The 9,627-nt window shown below is 32.7% G+C and overlaps 1 protein-coding gene across 2 annotated transcripts; it reads left to right on the top strand.

Annotated features, from left to right (window-relative positions):
• The first annotated feature begins 3,198 nt into the window (after positions 1 to 3,198).
• LOC124821300 (B3 domain-containing transcription factor VRN1) lies at positions 3,199 to 8,839 on the top strand. 2 transcript variants are annotated; one of them, XM_088110761.1, is made up of 5 exons: positions 3,200 to 3,449; positions 5,108 to 7,008; positions 7,152 to 7,830; positions 7,922 to 8,121; positions 8,210 to 8,839. In XM_088110761.1, the coding sequence occupies exons 3-5, from the start codon at positions 7,338 to 7,340 to the stop codon at positions 8,573 to 8,575; spliced, it is 1,059 nt and encodes a 352-aa protein (XP_087966887.1). In that variant the 5' UTR covers positions 3,200 to 3,449; positions 5,108 to 7,008; positions 7,152 to 7,337; the 3' UTR covers positions 8,576 to 8,839. The 2 variants fall into 2 exon arrangements, with proteins under 2 accessions (XP_047149124.2, XP_087966887.1); XM_047293168.2 differs by lacking the exon at positions 5,108 to 7,008 and having other exon boundaries at positions 3,199 to 3,449.
• Positions 8,840 to 9,627: the final 788 nt, after the last annotated feature.

The raw sequence follows: 9,627 nt of genomic DNA, 5'->3' as shown, positions 1-9,627 counted from the left end.
TGCAAACCGAGTTTCCTTAAATATCAAAGGTGTATCACCTTTCTCGGAGTGTCACTCTTTTATTTTTTCAAAATATTCATTTATTGAGGAAAATTACATTTGATACCATCACTAATGAGTGAATTCAAAATCTTTATAACAAAAAAGCGGTTGAAAATGCAACTCATTAATAACATTGTTCCATGATATATTTCAAAATCCCAAAAGTTTTCTAGCTGACTTCTTGCTTTAAACAACTTCAATATCACTTGTAATATCATATGCTCTCATATAATAAAACGAGTTATACGATGATCACACAAATACAAACAAACAAGAGTGAGTTAACCAACAAGAGTTAATGAACATATACCAAAGTCATACTCACTCACAGTGCCCAATCAATCATTACATTTCACGCATTTCAACCTCCTCCATGAAATTATCATATTGTATTATCATCACTATAGTAATACTCAACAATTATGTCTTTCACCCATACTCAACAACACACATTTTCACACCTAGAACTATACATATGCATCATGATAACACATAAAAACATCATGCCAGTACATTCAAGCAACTCGACAAACACCAACGACAACATGGCAACAAATTAAATAACCTAGATTCATGCAAAACAACTTGGCATAGCAATAACACATGGCATCATGTTTAAACAACTCGGTAAGAAGCTTGGAAATGTAATACCACAACATGACAATATAATAAAATAGCATGGCAACATACAGAACAATATGGAAATATCATAGAGTAGCATAGAAACATAAAATACAACTTGACGAAGCCCAAAACATCATGGTAACAACTTAAACAACTAGGCACGACCCTAAAATATCGTGGTAGCAATTTACACAACTCGGCATAATCTAACAACAACTTGGCTATACACAAAATAGCTCAGCCAACAGCATACATAGCTTGGCCAAGGTCTAGAATAGCTCGACTAAGATTTAAAACAACTCAGCCATCTCTTGAAATAGCATGGCATCATGTTTAAAATACCATGACAACATGTAGAACATCATACTACATACTTTGACTTACGAGAACCATGTGAAATCACTTCTGCAGCAAGTAAAACAATTTCCACTGAAAGCTAGCATGGATCAATGGGAAAGACAACATGGTTAAGTAAAAAATATCACAATTTCCATGCAAAACACCTTAGCATAAAGCAAACATGTGAATTCATTTAAAGTTCAATTCAGTCATGTATGAAACAAGCAAAGTGATATAGTCTTTTTGCAAAAGAGCATGGTTTACTACATAAAGGAGCACGACTAAGCCAATTTTAATGTAGAAAAGCACGATCTGATGAAAGGAAACCTGATTTTAGTGCAGAACATGCTTGGCCAAGCCAATTATTATGCAAATCAGCATGGTTCAGATGGAATTGTGCTGAAAACCAATCTATTATTATAATGTACACAATACAACACGTTCTTAATACAAAAAGGAGCATGGCTAACACATTTTTTTATCCCTATCAACATGATTAATGTAAAATTATACACCCCATAACAAATAAAATGACACATCATGGTAATCACACAAATAAGTGAAGGTTAGTTCTCCTTACTGGCCTTACTCGAATCTTCCCACCTACTTAGAATCCTTAATCCAACATATGATTATCACACTTTATCAACAATGTTCACACATAAAATTAAAGAGCAAGGATATACATGCCAATTTTCAACTCGGCCCGTGGTAAGCTGGGTTGGTCCACCAACCCACCTAGTTTAATTTAATTATTTATTACTTTGTGTTTCAATATTATTAGTTAACACTTTTTTTATTGTATTGTAAATGTGTATAAATATGTTTCAAGAGAGAAAAATATTATAGATTTATCCATTCAATACTCTAATCTTATAAATGTATAAGGGATGCAAAAATGATTAATATTAGAAACTTATTTATTCCCTTTTTGAGCTTGCTTTTGGATTATATTTGAGTTGTATGTTACTTTTTATTTATTTATTTTGAATTATCTTTGAAGTTTAACATCGTTTTAGAGTGAATATTTAGATTTGAATTAAAAAAAATGTAATTTATTTTTACTTAAAAAAAACTTGTAATTAAGTGAGTTAGTAAACCAACCCGTTTAACTCATCAACCGTGGTGGATCATATTAGATTCAAATTTTTTGGTTTGCTAATAAGTGAGTTGGGTTGGGTTGGCTCATTAAGTGGTCAACTCATGATGGGCTAGCCCGACCCAGGTGATCTGTTTTGACAACACTAGATATTGATGAATGGTCCAAAAAGTCTGATGGTAATAATCTAACAAACTTGATTATGATGTGTTCGAAATGAAATTGATACCATGTAAAAGAGTAAGATGATTACTTTTAAGATAATTTTCATCTCACTTTTATTTAAATAACTAAATTGAAAACAAATGTACATATTAAAAGAACAAAAATCTTCTTTATATATAAGTATCGATATATATATGTATAGATTAAATAGTTATTAATTAAATTTTGAATGAAAAGATAATATAATTTTTCTATCGAGAATATTTTGATTACAAAATTTCTTTTAATTTTATATCTAAAATATCTATAAATAATAAGAACTGAAAAAAATGTTAAAAAATTGTGAAGTATATAAGTAAAAAAACATGTTTTGGTAGACATAAAATGTGCCTAAACTGTAAAAATATATATAAAAAAATTTCAAATATTTATTCAGATTTGTCAATAACAAATTTAAAATTTCGTTACTTATATTTAACAACCAATCAATGTATAATTGTTACTATTAGTATAAAAAAGAGTAACAATTTTCTTCATTCACCCCTAAATAAGAAAAAATAATCTCTATATTTATATTACAAACCAAAGTTTTTCTCTGACAGGACAAAGTTTATTTTTTTAAACTTTAGTATAGTTTTTGTTTATTTTATATTTTCTAGAAAGTTTAGCACTTTACTTCAACCTGATTGAGCATATAAACATTTTCCTTTTGTATAAACAGCTTTTTCATCTCAAATTTTAACCGCTTGTACGCGTAAATTAATTAGTTCAAAAAGTAATATAATTATTATTATGTATAGATAAATCAGAAAAAGGAAATGATAAATATTATCAGTCATTTGACACTTACAAGAAATGTTAATAAAGGGTCTGAGTTGACTCGGGCGAGTGGTGCACTCGTTGCTTTTATTTAGGTCACAGGGTTGGGGTTTTTTTAAGGTTTAAAAATCCTAGTTTGACTCAAAAGCAGGGAAGGGTGGAGAAGAAGGTGAAGAGTGAGTAGATCTGACTGTGAAGGAAAAATCCTCCCGAAGTTTTCATCTTTCAATTAAAGGGTCTTCAAATAATGCTCTGAATCTTTCTTCTTCTTCTTTTCTGTTACCCGTATCACTCTCAGACAATGGCTCGTCCTTGTTTCCACAAGCTTGTTCTCTCCAACACTCTTCAATCCAGACAACTGGTATATTTTTTTCTCTCATTCAAATGTTTCTTATTTTTATTTTTTTATTTCGTGTGGAATTGATTGTACTATATTGTTGCTTTTAGGTTTGGGGTTGTTTGTGAGTGTTGCATGAAAAAAGCTTTCTGGGTCTTTGCTACTTTTTCTGACACAACTTTTTCACCAATATTGGGATTCTTGACCCTTTGCATTTGTGTCGGGGTGGGGGCTGTTAATGGATTTTCTTTAGAGATTCTGATAGAAGGATGGTGCTTTCAGTAAGTTTTGTGGGTTTACAAAAGAACCTTTCTTGAAGGTTTTATGATTTCTTCAAGAGTTGAGCTGAGCTGAATGTTGGTCCTGGAATTGATAGTGGGTTTGGGTTAGTTTACTTAACACCATGCATGCATTAGATATAAACTTTACAATTTTATTTCGTTTGGTGTTCTTAATTGAACAATCTCGCCTATAATTCCTTTGTTGCTGTTTTTTGGAATTAATTCATAGTAGTGGAACAAGAAAGGAGAATTTTAGCATAGTTATCAATGTTGGTGGATAGTGATTGATCCCAAACTTGTTATGACGGTGTAGATGGACTGTAATTGTGATTTTTTTTTTCTTTTTTTATAATTTATGTTTTGCCATGAACAAATAAAAGCTCAAAGGTACTCAAAATTCATGATTTCATGATACATTCATAATTGACAATAAGAAGTCATAGGTCTAAAACAAAGCATACAAGTAAGCAACAACAAAATTCAAGGAAATAATGTATCTCAATTCTTAAAGTTTCAAACATTTAATAAAATCCCTACCAGAGGAATAACAGAGCGAAGAGTGAAGGGTGGGTGTTTCTAAAAATTGCCAGGGATGATGGGTGGCTCTCTATTTGAACAAATAGAGGCAGCCTCAGAATAGAGAAGGTATTGAGCAGATACATACAGTAAATGTCAACTTAATGATCCCAAATACATTGGGAAAATGGAAATATAAAATGAATTAGGATTTAGCAGTTAGAACTTGGGGCTTTACTCTCCATAATGCAATAGTGGTGTCTGTGAATAGAATGATATTGTCTGTGAATAGTGATACATTGTCTGTAACATAAAAATTCTTGCTAATTGAGATCTGTACTATCCTCTACTAGAGATATCGATTACCCTTATTAAATGTTGTTATGGGACAAAATGCCCATATAATCTTTGTTTTGCTCTTTTATACACTCAATGCTTTCGAATGCTGGGATACTGTTGTGGATTCTTGGTAAAGAGGCATTAGTGGGGCATGGAGTGTTGAATTTTGTGTGGTGGCTTATGGTTTCTGCAATTGGCTTGACAACCATGGTGGAGGACACATCTCTAAAATGTTATTGAATGGACAAAGATGCTAAGTACTACAATTTATTTAGTTTACTTTTCAACCCCTGAAAAATCACACCCTAGTCCTCATGTGACCTTTTGTTTACTGAACTCCTTGCTTATGTGACTCTTATTTCCCATTCCAGAGTGAAAATAGACTTCCACTTTTGTGAAACAAGGTTATTCATTCTCAAGAGATCAAGGGCATTCTCTTCCTTCCCAGTCACAACGTCCTCTTGATCATAGATAAATTGTGTGCAAAATGCCACTATTGTACTGTTGCATGTACCTCTCGCTTCTCCTAATGTCCTCGTTTTGCAGTTTGCTGTTGCAGTTGCTGGAGCCCAAATTGCAACACAAATTGTGCTTCTCATCATGACAGAGCAGCCACTCTAAATGTCTCAGTGCAGATGGTTTTTCACTGACAATAATGATGGGGGAGGAAGGATGGTGATGATTTGGCTGCTCCAACAAAGGCTTTGTTATCACTACCAATTTTGGACAGTCTATACCACCCACCCTCACCAACTCCCACTCCTCCATCTGCAACGTCTTCCTTAGGGAGTTAGGGTTTTATAATGACAGGGTGACACTTATCTAACATCTGTGCAGTCCCTGGGGGTTAGGTTTTCAGGGGGAATTAGGCCATGTGGTTCAAATGTTTTTGTTTTTTTAACTCTTCATTTTTGTTTTGGTTTGTCGTGCATCTAGTTAGGCCTAGTTTAGTGTCTCAATTTCTGTTTTTATTTTATTTTATTTAAAGCTTAATATGTACTATAATAATCTAAATATAATATAGTAAACAGTAATAGTGATTACAATCATAGGACGTAATCAGGGTTATAAATAGTGCCCAATAACAATGTAGTGGTTGTAGCAGATCAATAGTTGGTGCCATAGCAGGGCTTGTCTGGAGGGCTATTTTAAGAACTTTAGATTCCAAAGTTGAAATCTATGTATGTAATACTTGTGAAAATGATAAAGAAGACTTTAATTTAGTAGATGATGACTTATAATTCTTATCTAGGAAACTTGTATTTGACTTCTGTTGGTTTTCAATTTTCTGTTTTGTTTGACACCTATGACTTTTTATTGTCAATTATGAATGTTATTAATTTGAGTAATTTTTATTATTTTGAAAACTTATGTCTACAGTATACATTATATAAACTATAGAAGTTATCATAATACTGTGGTTTTCCTGCTATACTCCATCTCATAGTAGGGTTTTTGAAACTTGCCACCATGTATGGCAATTAAAAGCATTGCATGTAATAAAATATAATCAAGTAAATGACAGAAGTAATAAAAATAATGTCAGAATAGCATTTATCCTGCTATAGCAGTTTCGGGTTTGGCTTGTCCACACTGCTTGGGAACTATCCTCTAGACATCACCAGAAACTCTCCAGGGAATCTCAGACTCATAGATAGTGATACTCTTCTATTGTTTTAGTTTTTGTTTCCATCCATCTTCTGCTCTCTTCTTTCTCTCTCTCTCTCTCTCTCTCTCTCTCTCTCTCTCTCTCTTTTATTCCCTTCCATTTTTGGTCTTTCTAAATTCTAACCATGCTCTTTATCTTTTAAACAAACAATAAACAAATTCAATTATTGTTCTTTCAACAAAATTATTTAAACAAATTCTTGTGTTCTCTTTTATTTTCCAATTTTACTTTCTTCCTCTATTTTATTATTTCATAAATTTTGGTTTTTTTATTTACAAATAAATTTCAAGACAAATAAAATCTATTCTTTTAGTGAACTTATATGCTGTGCTACTTCTGCTATTATCCCGCTAACTTGTAAATTGGGGAGTTTTATATGTTTCTAATTTGTCATCTATTTTTCATTTTTTCTATATTGATTATATTTTGCTGCTTTGTTATGTAAGTTTTGTATTTTTTTCTTCCTCCACTGTAATCCCAATCCCATCCATCTTAATTTTTGGTTGTGGATTTTGGGCTTGCCGCCATTGATAACATTGCATACACTTTAAAGTCTTGCTTGTAGAATTATTTCTATGACAAAGGTTTTCTAAATTGCAAGAGATAATTAATCAATGATAATAGGAAATTAAGTAAATGAGGAAACACAGGTATAGGGAAGCTGTACAAATAAGAACAAAAATAGTACTGTGGCTAAATAGGCTATATTTCCCCTTGATTGGAGATACCTTCCAAGCTCTGTTCATGAAGGTGGGGATGATGAGGTCCTGTTTAGGAGGTGATGGTAGGGCAGGATCTGCCCATTTTTCATTTCATTGTTGAATTTCCTAATCTTATAGTTAGTATTATCATGACATCTTTAGGATTGTATTATGAGTTTTTGCTAGTATCGGGAACCTAACCTTTATATTTGCATTTCAGAGGATTCCGGATATTTTTCTGAGGAAATATGGGACCCAGCTTTCTACAGTTGCTACCCTCACTGTTCCTGATGGTAGTATTTGGCGTATAGGATTGAAGAAAGCTGACAGCAAAATTTGGTTTGTTGATGGTTGGCAAGATTTTGTCCAACGGTACTCCATTGGTGTTGGATACTTTTTGGTGTTCATGTATGAAGGGAATTCATCCTTTATTGTTCATATTTTTAATTTGAGTACCTCTGAGATAAATTATCAATCGGCTATGAGAAATCATATGGAAGGACCCTGCTTTGTCAATTACAATCATATTTTCGAGGAAATGGAAGACATAGATTCCATTGATTTGTCAGATTTGTCACCTTCGTATCTTACACCTGGTGCCATGCAAAACAAGGGTTTTGCAGGATCTGTAGATCAACTGACACCTGGGAAGAGTCATACTCCAGCTCTGCAGAATTTGTTCAATGGTGGCTCAAAACTGAATCGTGTAAACTGGGGTGATGGTGGGAGTTCTTACTCTTCTAAGAGTGCCAATTCACAAGGTAGCCAGTCAACCAGAGACATAGGTGTTCAGTTTAATGCTGTTGAGTTTAAAAGGTCCACCGATGAATTGAAGTTGCGTTATTCTAACGAGGAAGCAGTCAATAAAACTGCAAAAAAGAAGCGGAAATCAGAGTCCCGTAAGTTTTTATCCCAGTTCTCTTTCTGTGTAGTAACCCAAAAGATGACTTTTTTCTTTTTATTACTAATGCAACTTGTGTGGAACTATAGAGGGCGAGGAACCCTCAGGTGAAAATGAAGAGGAGGCAGAAATGCGCTATAGGTTTTATGAAAGTGCATCTGCAAGGAAAAGAACAGTGACAGCAGAAGAAAGAGAAAGGGCAATTAATGCATCAAAAGCATTTGAACCCACAAATCCTTTCTGCAGAGTTGTCCTGCGACCCTCCTATTTATATAGAGGATGCATAATGGTGAAATGTTTTTGAACTTGATATTTATCATTATTCTTCTCCAGCATGTTATCTTGAATACTCAATTCCTGTTTTTTCTGTTTTTCAGTACTTGCCTTCTTGCTTTGCGGAGAAGAATCTGAATGGGGTATCAGGATTCATTAAACTTCAGTTGTCCAATGGCAGACAGTGGTCGGTTCGCTGTCTCTACAGAGGAGGTCGAGCCAAGTTAAGCCAAGGATGGTTTGAATTCACCGTGGAGAACAATCTGGGGGAGGGTGATGTATGTGTGTTTGAGCTCCTTAGAACAAAGGAAGTTGTGCTGCAAGTTACTGTCTTTCACGTAACTGAAGATGCAAGCTTGTTGAACTCTCCTCCTGTGCAGCAGCTGAGCCAAAATATGAGCCACACCAAACTCTTGAACCCTCATTTGCAACATCGCGTCAGCAGTACAGTGAAATTGATTAGAAATTAGCGGGGACAGTTAATCCTGATAGCCAGTCTGTGATAAATAGACCTTGCTTCTGAGTGATCTGTTGTTCATCTAATTCTTCACTTAGAACTTTGATGCTTTACATGTTCATAAACATTTGAACTTAGTTGTCCCAGTTCTGATACAAATATATTTCGGTTTTGACTTGGGTTGTAAATAGATTGTTCAATCTAGTTGATCAAAAACTGAGTTGAAATGCTTGTGCTTCAGCTGTTGTTATTTTATTTTATTTTGAAATTTTATTAATTTGTAGCTTCATTATACTGCATGTTTCTGCAGACTGCTTAAAATTATTTTTTTTAATGATTTTTGTTCAAGTTAATCTTTTAAGATTTTGATGTACTTTCATGACATTGTGTTTGGGCAGAATTTTAATATGATATGGATATTAGGTATAACATCAGTGGTAGTTTTCTTCACTCTATGTTCGTATTTTCCATTTATAATGTGGTATTTTGAAAAAAGATTGTTCAATTCAATGGCTGTAGGACATTCTGACAAAAAGTTCTACTATCTAAAGCTAGGTTATTATAATGCAGTAGTGTTCTATCCAAAAAAATGGACTAACATGTGTTTTTCAACGCTAAGATTATTTTATACTTGGCTGAGAATGTAGAAAAATCATTGTCGTTGCATTGTATAGTGTCAAACACTTTTTACAAAAGCAGATGCATATTTTATAGTGAAAAATTCTCAAATAAAACATGTAATTTTTGTGATTATTTTTATATTAGGAAATAAATTAAGTGGTCTTATAATAAAATAAAAATTTATTATCATATTCATAAATATAAATAAAAGTATAATCAAATTGTAAAAGAATCTTTAAAATAATATATCTATACATGTTTATTAGTTGTTAATTAATTTTAAATATATAATATGAGCTTTAAGTGCAATGAGTAATTTATTATTTTTAATATAGTTCAAATCAAACTCTTCTGTTCAGAAAATAAATAAATATATGGAAAAAAGATAGATTTTAGTAGTTTTTACTTTTATTTTTCATATATATGAGAAAACTAATGAATAAG

The sequence above is a fragment of the Vigna umbellata genome, chromosome 3 (assembly GCF_029865625.1).
Source record: "Vigna umbellata cultivar VRB3 chromosome 3, Vumbellata_1.0, whole genome shotgun sequence".
Taxonomy (NCBI): domain Eukaryota; kingdom Viridiplantae; phylum Streptophyta; class Magnoliopsida; order Fabales; family Fabaceae; genus Vigna; species Vigna umbellata.
Note: the sequence above shows the minus strand (reverse complement) of the source record. Positions and strands in the feature narration are given on the sequence as shown.

Bases quoted from the DNA above. Each gene is read 5' to 3' on its own strand.
- LOC124821300 (XM_047293168.2), top strand. From the start codon at position 3,390: ATGGCTCGTCCTTGTTTCCACAAGCTTGTTCTCTCCAACACTCTTCAA. The intron at 7,831-7,921 runs GTAAGTTTTTAT...GTGGAACTATAG, and splicing joins GAAGCGGAAATCAGAGTCCC to AGGGCGAGGAACCCTCAGGT. The intron at 8,122-8,209 runs GTGAAATGTTTT...TCTGTTTTTCAG, and splicing joins TATATAGAGGATGCATAATG to TACTTGCCTTCTTGCTTTGC.